The 15,514-nt window shown below is 33.6% G+C and overlaps 1 protein-coding gene across 4 annotated transcripts in view; it reads left to right on the top strand.

Moving 5' to 3' along the window:
* ADAD1 (adenosine deaminase domain containing 1) overlaps positions 1-15,514 on the top strand; it is an 80,359-nt gene that overhangs the window by 32,620 nt on the left and 32,225 nt on the right. For 3 of the 4 annotated variants that reach the window (XM_004474664.3, XM_058286369.1, XM_058285939.1), the window contains 2 exons: positions 4,103-4,273; positions 5,486-5,715. In XM_004474664.3, coding sequence (XP_004474721.1) covers positions 4,103-4,273; positions 5,486-5,715 — 401 coding nt within the window. The remainder of the gene's footprint in view (positions 1-4,102; positions 4,274-5,485; positions 5,716-15,514) is intronic. The other variant, XM_058285532.1, reaches the window with a different exon arrangement.

Here is a 15,514-nt window from a genome sequence, read left to right as displayed (position 1 = left end):
AGGTAAATTCTACCAATCATTCTCAAAGAAGATCTAATACCAGTCTTGCTCAAACTCTTCGAAAAAATTACACAGGATGGAATGCTACCAAACTCATTCTAATACCAAAGCCAGAAAAAGATACTATAAAAAAAGAAAATTACAGACCAATATCTCTAATGAATATAGATGTAAAAATTCTCAACAGAATACTTGGTAACCAAATACAAAAGCACATCAAAAGAATTATAAGCCATTATCAAGTGGGTTTCATCCTAGGTATGCAAGAGTGGTTCAACACAAGAAAATCAGTTAGTGTAATAAACCACATGATCATCTCAATTGATGCAGAATAGGTGTTTGACAAAATTTAGCATCCTTACTTACTTGATAAAAACACTTCAAAAGATAGGAATAGAAAGAAACATTCTCATTTTGGTAAAGCACATACATGAAAAACCCACAGCTAACGTACTTAATGATGAAAGACAGAAAACTTTCCCCCTAAGATAGGGAACAAGACACATCTTCCCACGGTCACCATTGTTATTCAGTATTGTGCTAGAAGTTCTAGCTGGTGCAGTTAGGCAAAAAAAAAAAAGACACCCAAATAGGAAAGAAAGAAATAAAAATTTGCCTTACACTGATAATACGATCCTATACCTACAAAAATCTCAAAAAACCTGTAATAAAGCTACTAGAACTAATAGATGAGTTCAGCAAAGTGGTGAGGTACAAAATTAATATGCAAAAATCAGTAGCATTTTTATAGACTACCAATGAGCAATCTGAGGAGAAAGTCAGAAAAAAACTTTTATTTACAATAGTGACTAAAAGAATCACATATTTAGGAGTAAACTTAACCAAGGATATAAAGGACCTGTATTCAAAAAACTGCAGAACATTGCTAAAAGAAACCAAACAAGACCTACCTAAATGGAAGGACATTCTGTGTCATTATTAAGATCCCAGTTCTGCCAAAACTGATTTCCAGATTCAAAAATGCAATCCCAATAATTCCAGCAGGCTTTTTTATAGAAGTGGAAAAACCAATTATCAAATTTATTTGGAAGAGTAAGGGACCCCAAATAGCCGAAATTACCTTTAAGAAAAAAAGGGCAATGTTGGAGAATTCTTATTTCCTGACTCAAGCATATTAGCTTTAATATGGGGATTGTAAAAATGTGAAAGCAGCATTATGGTGGCATAAGGATAGACTTACTGACCAGTGGAACCAAATTGAGATTTCAGAAGTAGATATTCACATAAGGATAGACATTGACTAAGGCAACCAAATTGGGAAGGCAGAAATAGGCATTTAGAACTATGGTCAAGTGATTTTTGAAAAGGGTCTTAATCCCATCCAGCTGGGTCAGATAGTCTATTCAACAAATTGTCATGGGAGAACTGGATATCCATAGCTAAGAGAAAGAAAGAGGATCCTATCTCACACTTTATACAAAAACTAACCCAAAATGGATGAAGGACCTAAATATAAAAGCTCAAATCATAAAATTCCTAGAAGAAAATATGGCAATATCTACAATATCTTATGTAGGTGGTGGTTTCTTAAACCTTATACCCAAAGATGAGCAATGAAAGAAAAAATGGATAAATAGGACCTGCTCAAAATTAAACACTTTTGTCCTTCAAATAACTTTGTTAAGGAGGTGGAAAGGCACCCTGTCCAGTGGGAGAAAATTTTTGGAAACCTCATATCCTTTAAGGGTCTGATTTCCAAGTTACATAAAGAAATCATACCATTTAACAATAAAAATACAAGCAACTCAATTAAAAATGGACAAAAGACATTATTCTAAAGAAATATAAGAGGCCCGAAAGCACGTGAAGATGTGCTCAAAATCACTACCTATTAGGAAAATGCTGTTCAAAACTACAGTGAGATATGTCATGCCTTACAGAATAGACATTAAAAATACACAGGGGAATGGATGAAGCAGTTGAGCACCTGCTTCCCACATGGGAAGTCTCCAGTTCAGTTCCCAGTGCCTCCTAAACAACAGCAAAAACAACAAGCAAAACAAAAGGAAAAATCAACTCGGGAGCCAAAATGGCTCAGTGGTTGAGGGCCACCTTCCCACATATGAGGTCCTGGGTTCAGTCCCCAGGCCCTGGTACCTCAAAAGAAAAAAAATACACAAACATTGAGGACATTATGTTGAATGAAATAAACCAGATACAAAAGGACAAAAATTAGAACAAATATTTGTGCTAATTTTGATGGATAAACTCATGGAGTTAAACAGAGTATAGATTATTAGGAGATAGAATGTGGGTTGAGAAGGAAGAGCTGATGTTGAATATATGTAGAGTGTTTAAAAATGAGGGGGATTGTAAAAATGTGAAAATGAATAGAGTTAATGGTAACACATTATAGTGAGTATAATCAACACTGCTGATTTATAAATGCAGTCATGGCTGGAGAGGGTAGCCTAGGGAGGTTAATGCCGGTTGAAAGAACGCTAGAGGATAATCTTCTGACTGTATAACAGTGATTTCAGTGGTGGATGACGATTTTAGTTAATAGTATAAATACAAGATCATAGAAATAATAAACTTCCTCTGTTACAATATGGAGATAACATGGGAAAAATGCAACTAATGTAGCATATAGATTATAGGTAACAGTAATATTATAATGTTTTTATAGCAAAGGCAAAGAAGATAATATATCTATGTTAAAGTCAATAATGGGTGGGGTTTATAAACTGGTATGGGATTTTTCCTTTTGGAGTAATGGAAAAGATTATCTTAGGAAACTGGGGTCTTTGAATGCACATTTGAATGGATTGTACAAGTCAGGGGAGCATATAACACAGTGAACTCCTGTGGTAAATGATGGACTATGGTTAATAATACAAATATGAGAATGTTTTCATGAACTATACCAAATATATAATACTAATACATGATGTTAATAAGAGGGTTTGTGGAAAAAATGCACCAAATATAAGCTATGAACTATAGACAGCCATAAAGAAAAGTTACTGGGAAAATCCATGGAGATAATACAACTCATTTTTCCCCCACTGCTCTTGTGCTTGTTGAATCATTTGATTTCTTTAAAGGTACCTCTTTTTTACCTTTTCTCATGCTTGACACTGTTCTATGTTGGTGCTTATTATTTTTTTATTACAGAAGTTGTGAACTTACAAAACAATCATGCACTCGTGTAAAATTCCCATACAATACCCTTTCATCACACCATGGTGGAACATTTGTTATAGATTGTGAGATAATATCATCAGACTATTATCACTAACTGGTCCTTAGTGTACATTTGGCCTAGTTTTTCCATATTCCCCTATTATTTAAACAGTACATCTTTGGCATTGATGGAAAAAGATTACAGAATTGCTGTTAATTATAGTCCAAAGGTTACTTAATTGTGTTTTTCCCATGTTTCTTCACATTCCCACTACCATGCAATAGTGATGTACATCCGTTCTAATTCACAGAAGGACATTTCTTGCATTTGAATTCTCAACCACAATTCTCATCCACCTCTGGGTTCACTGTGTTATTCAGTCCCTTTGCTTACTTCTTATTGAATGTTTTTGATGATAGGATTGAATATACTAAAATGTATTTGTACCCTGTTATGATTAGTTTTAGTCTCTTAGGAGATTTGCTTCTCTTCTTAATATAGTATAATCATGTTTTTCTCTTCAAAATCATTAAGGAACAGGAGCCATAGTTATTTGGTTGGTTTTGACAGAGAAGGGAGCATAGAAGCAAGGCAAATATTGTAGGCTCTTTTATTTGGGAAGCTGAGAACATAACTTTATTTGTAGGACATTACAGTTGAGAACTCAAATGTGAAATGATTGTGGTGTTGTAGTCGTGGAATGGTACTTTTAGAGCCGGTCACAAAGCAGACTGGGCCACACAGTTGAGGACTTTTTCAGGGGCTTAATTTTTCATCTATGATTCATTTAAGATTTCATTAAGTTATTTTAGGAGTTCTTATCAATATAAAAAATTTTGACATACAGAAACATTGCTCACGACATGTATAACATAATGCTCATTAAGATACGTCATTTATAAATTTTAACATAAATTTATCACTGGAAAAATTTGTAACTCTTAACCATTTTAGGTACTTTTACAGACAACTTCTACTCTTCTACAGCAAGAATCCTGCTATGATGGAAAAATCAATATTTTGTACAGAACCAGCTTCTAATCTACTAACTCTCAAACAGAATATCAACATTTATCTCTATATGAACCAGTTGCCTAAAGGATCGGCCCAGATTAAGTCACAATTGTAAGTATTATGGAAATAATTTTAAAAGCAACTAGGATGGCCATGCCATATATTCTGAATCCCTACAAAAAAATAGAACAAGGAAACTCAAATTTATACATGTTCTTCCTCCAGCTTTGAATTACTTGTGGACTACAAGAGCCCTCAAATCCTTTCTCCTTCCCCTCCATCCTACCTGCCCTGTTACTAGTACTTAAAAATTTCATGCACATCACAATTTTCTTTTCTATGATATGGGAAATCCTGCCATCCTTCTTAATTTTAAGACTTCATAACCTTAGGAAAGTATGGATTTATGTTGTACTCGTATACAAAAACAGCAGTAAATAATGGAGGTTTTTTTGGGGGGAGGGCACACTATGGGCAAACCTTCATTAGCCTGATGAATGGATTGAATGAGATGGCATGAAATTTAAATAACACAGATAAGTAGAGAAAAGAAAGTAAAGTTCACATCAAAGCTAACCATCCAGACATAACTACAGTTAATATTTTGGTTAAAATCCTTCTAGTAACACCTTTGAAGGGAAGGGCAGTGAATATTTCCTGGAGAGAAACTTCAAGAAAAATAATTTCAGATTTCATTGTTTTAACATTTTTTATTGGGAACAGTTAAATAAAAACTGTCAGTGTTAATAGTTTTTGTTTTTTCATTCCTTCATTTTGTAGTTTCTAAAAACTTTTTCATTCAGAGGAAGGAAGTAACTGAGAAATTATGGTGGGGACAAAGACTAGTTTCTTAATTATAGACCATGGTTAGTAGTAATGCTTCAATATTTGTTGATCGATCATTTGTAACAAACATACCACAATAGTGAAAAGTGTTACTAATAGGGAAAAATGTGAGAGGGGGAAGGAGGGGGGAATCTTCTATATTTTTGATGTTTCTTTTCTGTAATCTAAAACTTCTTTAAAATTAAAGTTAAAAAGTAAACGTAAATAAAGGAATATAGAGAAAGATGATAATATGAAAATTGTGCTGTTAGCTCTAAATATATTATGGTTACTTTATTTATTTATTTTTTTGGTTACTTTATTATTGATCTTGTGCCAAGTCACCCCATTCCTACCTTATTCCGTGTTTGCATCTGTTTCTGGAATTTATTGTATACTGGAAAGTTGGATATTTTAGAATATAATTCTTAGCTACATGTAGATTTTACTTTGATGTTTTTGTTTTTAAAAGGAAGAAAATTCTTTTTTTTTCTCTAGACGTCTTAATCCACATTCTATATCTGCATTTGAAGCTAATGAAGAATTGAGTCTCCATGTGGCTGTTGAAGGCAAAATTTATCTGACTATTCACTGTCCTGCTGACGTTATTAATAGAGTAAGCAGCATGTCCTCAAGTGACAAATTGACAAGATGGGAAGTGCTTGGTGTACAGGGAGCATTACTGAGTCATTTTATACAGCCAGTTTATATCAACAGTATACTTGTTGGTGAGTGAACCCTTCTATACCCTTTGGCTTCTTTTCACTGTGAAAAGAAAATCACTGTGTTTTATTTACCAGTATAAAGTCATTCTTTTGCATTCATGAAACTTTATGATCAAAACACATAGCCAGCTGCTTTTTTGGGGGATGTTCTTTTCATGATAACTTATGGTCAAACTTAGTATATTATTTTTATAATCTTTTCAGGAGGACAAGAATTAATACTTTAAATTACATGTATTCCATCTAACTTAAACTTTTGTGTGCATAGTATTCCATTTTTTCCCTTTGGAAGAAGATACTTCCTTGAACTTTTCAAATTTGAAAGCCTATATATATATGTATATGTAAAGCTAATATATATACTTTATATATATATATATTTATATATATATATATGGAAAGAAAAAGTTAAATGCCCATTTTGGGTCTTTCCTACCCTATTCCTTTTTTATACTTTTGGTTGTGACCTGGATCCTTTTGATATGTCAAGTGAGTCAGAAGTAACTAAAACACAAGGTAAATGTAGATTAATAATTTACTTCTTTCTTTGGCTGGGCTATTTCTTTCTTTGGCTGGGCTATTTGGCTGGATTTATGTTTGAATGTTTTCTCATTGAGAAACTGTTTTGGGACTAAGTTCTAACGTTTTCAGTCTCGGTGTTTCAAATCTTCAGTTACCTTTGTGAAACTATTTAAAACTGTGATCACTCCACATTTCTTTTGCTTGTTGTTTATTTTTGGTAACAGTTTCATGTGCAAGCTTTAGGACTTCATCTGGATATTATTTTTAGATTGTCCTAATTCTGTTATTTTTTTCTTTTTCTTTTCCTATGTATTTTATGATTATTTTTTTAGGTTCTTGTGATTGTTTTTTTTTTCCATATGCATACAAGGTATTGTATTTTCCTGCCACTTTTGACTTTTTCTTTTTTCAGTTAGGCCAGTGAAAAGAATTTTTTGGGAGATGGGGGAAACTAGTGCTTGCTGAGAAATAGCAGAGAAAGATGAAAATACACATTAAGATTTGGTATGGGCCCTCTAGGCGGAGAGAGCCAGTTTTGGCTTTTAAATAAACTATAAAAAAGAAAATAGTTACTACTTGTTTAGTTTTTTAAATGTTAAGCTTATATTATTTGAGTAGCAAATACATTACCTGATTCAGTGCCAAGAGATTGAAAAGATTCCCTTGCATCCTAACATCCCTGGCACCCATTTTATCTCTGTAGAATTATCCGATGTTACAGTTTTTTGTTTTTCTTCACAGAGGTAGTTTATGTTTTGTAGAAGTTAAGTGCATGCTTTTTTCTTTTTAGGTGAATGGGATTATAAAATTCATATTTTTCTTCATCTTGCTTTTTTCATTACAGTATATCTTGGAAGTCTTCCCACATTAGTATATAAAGAATTTCCATATTATTCTTAATAGCTGTACTATATTTCTTTGTATGAATGTAACATAATTTATTTAACCTGTTCAAGGTTGGTGAACTTTTAGATGGTTTGTAATGTTTTATAGATATCAGAATGCTATAGTGAATGACCTTTTCCATTTGTATTCACATGTAGAAGAATATTTATAATATGCATTCCTAGAAGTAGAAGTTCAGATCAAAGATAAGTGCATTTGTCATTTTGAAATATATTACCAAATATATTTGTGCACTCCAGCTCACATACCTTAGGCATTATATAAAACTGCTGCCTCTTGTCCAACACCCTCTAAAGTGGTTATTCCTAACTCTACTTTTTCCAAAGTTATATCCTTATATATCAGGAATCACTGTTTTACACAATTCCTTAGATTTAATTTTTTAAATAAAGTTTCTCTTTGTCATATTTTGTTTTTTTAGTCAGTTCATGGACTCTTTCAGACACTTAAAACATTTCTGAGTCTCCTTTAGGAAAAGGTTTTTTTGTTCATGATAAATGTCTGTGAAGGATGATCTGTCTCACATAACCTAAACAGATTTTAGTGCCTTTAAATTGTTAAAAATGCAGATTTCTGACCTCGTATTATCTAAACTGTATGTCTGAGGCTGAGTCTAAAGAATATAAAATTTTATAGATGATCTTGAGTCAGCATGCTTTTTTAAAGGTGTGTTTATTTAGTTAGTTTGCTTAATACTAATTCTGCTGTGTAGAACACTTGAGAAATAAATTTTGTCTATTGCTCTTGACCTGTTTGTACTTAAGTCTCACCTGGGAAGCTTATTTCCCCTGTCTTTGTGTCTTCTTTTTCTATCCAGACTGAATTTCTCTGTACCATCATTTGTTATTCCTAGGAACATAATTAGTTTCTCCCAGGTGCTATGTAGTTTATAGATAATGGAGTTAAAACGTAATTTCAAACAAAATATGAGGCTTCATATGTGTTATAACCTGAGTGTAGTTCTTTAATGATCTTTTTTAAAAATCTGAAACTATTTCTATTAATGCAGGTTCAGCTGGTATTTGCTTCTTTTCAGCAATCATTTTTATTAACTTGCATTGTATACACTTAGGAGATTTTTGCTGTATGAACTGCTGTCAAATCAGGTCTCCTACAACCTTTGATTAGATTTAGCCTTTGACCTTAACCTTTGGGTTTTATATCATTATTTTAGATCATTTTGAATAAATCAAATAAAAATTTGCAATTTGTATGACATGTCTTTAGGGATATATTTTTCCAGGAACAAGAATTAGCTTGAGATATAATAAAAACCATATCTTAGATATAGTAAGCCATTACAGCATATTTATATGAAAGAAAAAGTACATTTCTAATAGAATATTTAATAAACCTGATTTTTTGTATTAGATTAGCTTTTACTCTGTTAAAATATCTAGATGAAACTATTTGATATTTAAAAAATCTTATGTGGAATTTGACTTGTAGACTATTTTTTTCTTTTTCCGAATGTGTCTTAACTTTTTTAGGTACAAATAGTATCATTATCCCATTATGATTTATAGTTAATATACTACATTTCTTTTTCTAACTTCTTATTTTGAAATACTTTCACACTTACAGGACAGTTAAAAAAATAATGCAAACTTTATGCATAGAAATCCAGTGTACCCTTAACCCCTGGATACCACCAAATTTTATATTTTGCCACATTTGCCTTGGGCTATTGCCCCAAAATATATTCTATTTGTGCTTTTAAAGTGTATTCATTTGGTGAAACAAAATGGATGGGTTGCTTGTAAGTGAAAAATTTTATTTCTTTCTGTATTAAAATTTTGTCTCTATTTTTGGATATTTTTATTTGAATTGTCAAATTGCTCACAAAACCTATTTTAACTTTTTTCACTAGCATAATTTTTCCTTTACTGTAATATCAGTGTACTAGAAAAGCTATTTTCATTTTAGGAAAAGTAACTTCAAAATAAGGACAGAACTCTTAGTAATTGAATCTAGTAGAACATAGTTTATTTCACTGACAATCTTACTATCAGTACAAATATTTATAGTAGATAATATCCTTCAGTAAGCTGGAGTTTTGCCTTCTCTTGCCCTTGCAGTAAAGTTCTATTTTTTAATTCTAAAATTCAAAATTCTAGTTGTTTCTGTTGTTGAACTTTGCACTTGACAATATTTAAAGATATTTCAAAGAGAAATTGCATGTTTTTTTCTAGTATCCTATGCTCACCATTACAGCCTGCATTTTTTTTTTTTGCTCACTTCATTTTATTTCTTAATATTTTCTGAAATTTGCTCCAGTAGTATTAGACCTGGAATTTTTTTTTCTTCCCCATACACTGTGCTTCCTGGTTATCTCATCTAGAGATAACATTAAGATGCCAAATGTCTAAAAGCTGAAGGAAAGGCATATGTCTTAAATATATATTAATATATACTATAATTAACTATATCATTTTAGATTAGTGGATGCTGTTGTATCTTGTAATGTTGTATCTTGTGTTTTGCTTTGAGAGTCTTTTGGTTTGGATTTTGCAAAAAGAAATTTAAATATTTTAATCAGTGCTTCATATGTGGAGGTAGAACATGTAAAATCACTCAGCTATTTTCATTCTGTGGAAATTGTTCAAATACCCCAGTGTGAAGTGCTGTGACTATCACTTAATTTGTGGGTTAGATTTGCCATTTTATTTATTTATATATATAAATATATATTTAAGTATATATATATTTTTGGTTGTGAGTTCAAAAGTGGGCAAAAGTAATTTTCTACTTTGGATTAATCAATAAAGGGTTTTGAAAGTCTCTATTACTAACTTGTTGAATTAATGATATCCTCTTGCCTGTGGCATGAATGATAAACCTTTCATCTATCCATCTATTTTTCAATCCATATTCTGAACACTTGAGTAAAGATTGTATACATCATGTTACTTGAACACTTAATACTGCCATGTACATTTCTAAGAACAAGGATATTCACTTATGTAACTCCTTTAACTGTAGTTCTCAAGAAATTTAACATTAATATGAAACTTGTCTATGTTCCAATTTTTTCTTGTCCCCTTTGGTACTTTTGAGCCTTTTCTCCTCTCTTGTTCTGCCCATCCTAGATCATGTTTTGTGTTTGTCGTTGTCTGTTTAGTTGCTCTTTTTTCTTTTTTTTATTGTGGGAACAATCTATATAACTTAAATTTTGCCATCAACCACTCCCAAGCATACCACTCAGTGGGATTAATCACATTTACAGTATTGTGGTACTCTCACCACCTTCCATTACTAAAACTTTCCCATCTCCCCAAACAGAAACCCTACAACCATTATGCATTAACTCCCCATTGTCCCTGGTCAAGCACCCCTGGAAACCTATACCCTAAATTCTGTTAGAATTTGCATATTTTCTGATATTTTTTTTAGAGTTACCATGGGGCTTAAACACCCCAAATCTAAAACAATCTTGTTTACTCTTGTTTGCTTTGATAACTAAACTTCAATAGTATATACAAACTATGTTCTTTTACCTGCTGTCCCTCCATTTTTGTGTAGTTCATGTCACAAATTACATGTTTATACACTGAGTCCCAAACTATTCATTTATCATTACTTTTTTTGCATTTGCTATTTAGATTTTTTTTTTACATTGGTTTATTTCCTTCCAGTCTTTTTCTTTTATAAATTAATTTTATTGAGACATATTCACAAACCATGCAGTTTCTCTGAAATGTACAACCAATGGCTTTTGGTGTAATCACAACTTTGTACATTCATTTCTACAGTCAGTAGTAGAGCCTTTTCATTACTCCAAAAAGAAAAAACTCTACCTTTTAGTGGTCACCTCTAATTCCCTCTATCCTTACCTTACCTATATAATCACTAATCTAATTCCATCTTTATAAATTTATTATTATTTGCATTTTGTATAAATAGTGTCAAACAAAATGTGGTGCTTTGTTTCTGGATTCTTTCACTTAACATAATTCCTTTTTTTACATTTGATGGAAGAGTAATAATATATTACTATTCCCTACAGTCCATACTTTGCTTTAGTTGTATTTTTGCCAAAATACTACTCTATTATCAGCATCTTGTAACATTAACATACATTTATGCAGTTTCATGGAAAATCGTTCTTATATTTGCACTATTAACCACACTCATTGTCCACAAGAGGGTTTACTCTGCTACGCAGTATTGTTTCATCATTTAACTTTCCTTCTTGTGATATAAACGACCTTAAATTTCCCTTTCAACCACTATCTTCCTCATATTAGTGATACTAATTACAATCCCTATAATATGCCCTCATCACCTCTATCCATTTCCAAACATTTACCATCAACCTTATTACAAATTAGGCACAAATTAAGCCTCAGCTCCCTATTCTCTATCCTCATTCTATCTTCTGTGATCTGTATTCTACCTATTAACTCCATGAGTTTGCTCATTATATTTAGTTCATAATAGTGCAATCATACAGTATCATCAAGGTTCATCCATTGTATCATATGCTTCATGTCTTCATTACTTCTTACAGGTGACTAATATTCCACTGTATGCATATATCACAATTTATCTGTTTGTTGGCTAATGGACATCTGGGTTGTTTCCATCTTTTGGCAATTGTGAATAATGCTGCTTTGAAGATCAGCGTACAGTTCATCTGTTTGTGTCACTGCTCTCAGTTCTGGGATATACCTAATTGTGGGATTGCCTGATCACAAAGTAGATCTATATTTAATTTCCTTAGGAATCAACAAACTGTCTTCCACAGCAGTTGCACCATTCTGCATTCCCACCAACAGTGAATAAACATTCCTATTTCTCTGTATCCTCTTCAACATTTGTAGTTTTTTGTTTTTTAATAGTGGCCATTCTGATATGTGTGAAATATCTCTTTGTAGTTTGGATTTGTATTTCCCTAATAGCTAGTGATGTTGAACATCCTTTCATGTTTTGGGTTTTTTTTTTTGCCATTTGTATTTCCTCTTTGGAATAAATGTCTATTCACTTCTTTTGCCCATTTCACCCCATCTGCCCCCCAAGATGGCTCCCTCATCCATTTGCTTGTGGTTTTTACTTGTTTTCTGTGCTTTTCCGCTCATTGTTGTTTCACTTTTTAAATTTTTTTTTTAAAGATACTTTGATTACATAATGTTACAAAGAATATATAGGGAATTCCCGTATGCCCTGCCCTGCTTGCTTGTTGTTTTTGTATATTGTCTGCTCTATTTTTTTTGCTGTTTTTGTTTTTTTAGAATTTTCCTTATTTTATTTAATTTATTTCTCTCCCCTTCTCGCCCCCCCCCCCCCATTGCCTGCTGTGTCCATTCACTGTGTGTTCTTCTGCATCCGCTTGCATTATTAGGTGGCACTGGGAAACTGCATCTCTTTTTTGTTGCGTCATCTTGCTGCATCAGCTCTGTGTGTGTGTGGTGCCACTCCTGGGCAGGCTGCACTTTTTCCATGCGGGGCACACTCCTTGCACGTGGTGTACCCCTAAATGGGGGACACCCCTGCGAGGCATGGCATTCCTTGCACACAGCAGCACTGCACATGGGCCGGCTCACCACATGGGTCAGGAGTCCCTGGGAATTGAACCCTGGTCCCTCCACATGGTAGGTGGATGCTTTATCAGGTGAGCCATATCTGCTTCCCTCCTTTTTTTTTCTTTAGGAGGCATCGGGAAGAGAACTGTTGCCCATTTTTTAAAATCAGTGCATTTGTCTTTTTATCTTTGAGTTGTCAGACCTCTTTATATGTAATAGACCATGAATATTAAACTCTTATTAGGTATGTGATTTCTGAATATTTTCTCTTATTGGGTAGGTTGCCTTTTCACTTTTTTGACAAAGACCTTTGAAGCATACCAGTGTTTAATTTTGAGGAGATCCTATTTATACATTTATTGTTGTTGTTTCTGCTTTGGGTGTATGGCCCAAGAACTACCTCCTACCATCAATTCTTTTTTTTTTTTTTTTTTTAAAGATTTATTTTATTTATTTAATTCCCCTCCCCTCCCCCGGTTGTCTGTTTTCTGTGTCTTTTTGCTGCGTCTTGTTTCTTGTTTCTTTGTCCGCTTCTGTTGTCGTCAGCGGCACGGGAAGTGTGGGCGGCGCCATTCCTGGGCAGGCTGCTCCCTCCTTCGCGCTGGGCGGCTCTCCTTATGGGTGCACTCCTTGCGCGTGGGGCTCCCCTACGCGGGGGACACCCTGCGTGGCGTGGCACTCCTTGCGCGCATCAGCACTGCGCATGGGCCAGCTCCACACGGGTCAAGGAGGCCCGGGGCTTGAACCGCGGGCCTCCCATGTGGTAGACGGACGCCCTAACCACTGGGCCAAAGTCCGTTTCCCCTACCATCAATTCTTGATGATGCTTTCCTACACTATCCTCTAGGAGTTTTATGGTCCTGGCTTTTGTGTTTAGGGCTTTGATCCATTTTAAGTTACTTTTTGTGTAGGGATCCTCTTCCATTCTTTTGCTTATGGATATCCAGTTCTCCCAGCACCATTTGCTGAAGAGACTTTTCTTTCCCAGGTAGGTGGACTTGGTAGCCTTATTAAAAATCAGTTGACCATAGAGGTAAGGAGCTATTTCCATTGATCAGTTTCTAGCTTTATACCAATACCTTGCTATTTTGACAACTTGTAATATGCCTTAAGGTCAGGAAGCATGAGTCCTCTGACTATATTTACTTTTTTAGGATGTAATTGTCTATTTGGGACCCCTTATACTTCCAAATAAATTTGATAATTGACTTTTCTATTTTTATAAAGATGGCTTGGAATTTTGGTTGGGATTGTGTTGAATCTGTAAATACTTTTGAGTAGAATTGATAGCTAATGATATTTAGTCTTCCAATCCATGAACACAGAATTCCTTCCATTTGTTTAAGTCTTCTTGGTTTTCTTTTATAAGTGTATTATAGCTTTCTGTGTACATCACTGGTTAAATTAATTCTTAAACATTTGATTATTTTGTTTGCTATTGTAAATGGATTTTTTTTCTTGATTTCCCCTTCTGATTGCTCATTACTAGTATATAGAAACACTACTGATTTTTCATGTTGATCTCATATCCTGCCACATTGCTGAATTCATTTATTTTCCCTAGTAGCTTTGTTGTAGATATTTCAGAATTTTCTAAATACAGAATGATATCATCTGTGAATAGTGGGAATTTTACTTCTTCTTTTCCAATTTGGCTGCCTTTTATTTTTTTGTTGCCTAATCGCTCTAGCTAGAACTTCTAGTACAATGTTGAATAACTGTGACAGTGGGCATCCTTGTCTTGTTCTGGATCTTAGAACAAAAACTTTCAGCCTTTCCCCATTAAACTTTCTCAGCCTTTCCCCATTGAGTATGATGTTGGCCCTTTGTCATGTTAAGGAAATTTCCTTCTATTCCTATCTTTTAAAGTGTTTTTATCAAGAAAGAATGCTGGATTTTGTCAAATGTCTTTCCTGTATCAATCGAGATGAAAATGTGGTTTTTCTCCTTAGATTTGTTAATGTGCGTTGACTGATAGTCTTGTGTTGAACCGCCCTTGCATTTGAGGAATAAAACCTACGTGATTGTGGTGTATACTTCTTTTAATGTGCTTTTGGATTTGGTTAGCAAGTATTTTGTTGAGAATTTTTGCATCTATGTTCATTAAAGTGATTGGTCTAAAAATTTCTCTTTTATTGCAGTATCTTTAACTGGCTTTGATATTAGGGTGATGTTGGCTTCTTAGAACAAGTTAGATAATTTTCCCTCCTCTTCAGTTCTTTGGAAGAGTTTGAGCAGGATTGTTATTAATTTTTCTTGAAATGATTGGTGGAATTATCCTGTACAGCCGTCTGTTCCTGGACTTTTCTTTTTGGGGAGGTTTTTGATGACTGATTCAGTCTCTTTACTTCTAATTGATTTGTTGAGGTCTTGTATTTCTTCTAAAGTTGATATAGATTGTTCATGTGTTTCTAGGGATTTATTCATTTATCTGTGTTGTCTAATTTGTTGGCATACAGTTGTTCATACTATCCTCTTATGATCATCATTTATTTCTGGAGTGTCAGGAGTAATGTCCTCCCTTTCATTCCCGATGTTTATTTGCATCTTCTCTCTTTTTTTTCTTTGTTAGTCTAGCTCGGGATTGTCAATTTCATTGATCTTCTCATAGAACCAACTTTTGGTTTTGTTGATTCTCTCTATTGTTTTTCTTTGTTTTTGTTCTCAATTTCATTTATTTCTGCTCTAACCTTTGTTTTTTTGTTGTTTTGTTTTTATGTTTTCCATCTGCTTGCTTTTGGCTTTGTCTCCCTTCATTTTTGCCATTGTTTGCCTCATGTATTTTGAGTCACCCTGGTTGGCATAAATATTTACGATTGTTAATTCTTTCTGGTGGATTGCCCTTTTACTAA

The sequence above is a fragment of the Dasypus novemcinctus genome, chromosome 1 (assembly GCF_030445035.2).
Source record: "Dasypus novemcinctus isolate mDasNov1 chromosome 1, mDasNov1.1.hap2, whole genome shotgun sequence".
NCBI lineage: Eukaryota > Metazoa > Chordata > Mammalia > Cingulata > Dasypodidae > Dasypus > Dasypus novemcinctus.
The sequence above is the reverse complement of the archived record's forward strand: the minus strand, read 5'-3'. Positions and strand labels throughout refer to the sequence as shown.